At 50.6% G+C, this 1,012-nt stretch overlaps 1 protein-coding gene across 1 annotated transcript; it reads left to right on the top strand.

Moving 5' to 3' along the window:
* Window positions 1-156: 156 nt before the first annotated feature.
* Pmar_PMAR027204 (hypothetical protein) lies at window positions 157-878 on the top strand (the record flags this gene model as incomplete). The annotated part of the gene is made up of 1 exon (XM_002774261.1): window positions 157-878. A coding segment is annotated over one exon (722 nt), but the record flags the coding sequence as incomplete, so codon positions are not given.
* Between the last annotated feature and the right edge of the window lie 134 nt (window positions 879-1,012).

Consider the following 1,012-nt stretch of genomic DNA (forward strand, 5'->3'; position numbering starts at 1 on the left):
AGAGAGCATCTGCATTGCAACAATCATCCGAGAATCTATCCGGTCATGCCGAAGACTTCCAGAAGAAGATCTGTAACTACGCCGTCTCCCTTAAGGCCATCGGTAACCTCGTCCCAATCCCTTGCCGAGCCCCCGACTGATTCCTCCAACGATGTCATGGTCAAGTTACTGGAAAAGATAGAGGCTCTTTCAGTAAGGGTCGATGCTTTGAGCACAACCACTCCCGAGCCTCAAGGGACCTCCTCCCCAAGATCACCTCTACCTCAAGCTACCTCCTCCCCTCCTACAGTTGTCTCCGCTCACCCAATCGACTCTAACTCTGACCCCCGTGGCAAATGCCGCCAGATTATCCAGACTGCGAGAAAAGAGGCGAGGCAGGAGTTGAAGGTTACTAACTTCAGCACATTCCTGGGAGGTGAGCAGAAGGACGAGGCCATTCTGCTTGACATCTCAGCTAATCCCGCTTCTGGTCGAGGAAAGATCTCTCAATCACCTTCGACCATCAGAGGTCATCTAAGTGCTTTCGACCGTCTATTGACTACCAGTGCTATCCCCCCTGGCTCGGTATGCTCTTATTTTCGCTTGCTGTACTCCCTCTCGGAGAATGTGAAGAACCGTATCTCGGCCACCACTGACTACTCTCTATCAGAGTTCTCTAATGAGCACTCTCTCTATCGGAGGTTCGAGACCTTATACAACGACCTTCGAGCCACATTGTTAAGCACTTACCTAGATGTCAGTGAGGGCGCTCGCCTTCGTCAAGAGTGGCACGACCTTTCCCAGAAGGATGGTTCCTCTTATCTAACCTTCCTGATCAGTCTTGATAGATTGAGAGTCGAACTTCGTCTTCAAGGCGATATCCTAGCTGACTCTGCGGTGTATGACAAATTAATTAATTGTACTTCGTCCCCTTACAACGATTGGGCTCTTCAGTATCTTCTGACTGGCACCCCTTTGTCGACGGCTCGGTCTCAACTTCAGTCGAGGGCAAAGCTACAGATTTTGAGCCCGA

The sequence above is a fragment of the Perkinsus marinus genome, assembly GCF_000006405.1.
Source record: "Perkinsus marinus ATCC 50983 genomic scaffold scf_1104296958548, whole genome shotgun sequence".
Lineage (NCBI taxonomy): Eukaryota > Perkinsozoa > Perkinsida > Perkinsidae > Perkinsus > Perkinsus marinus.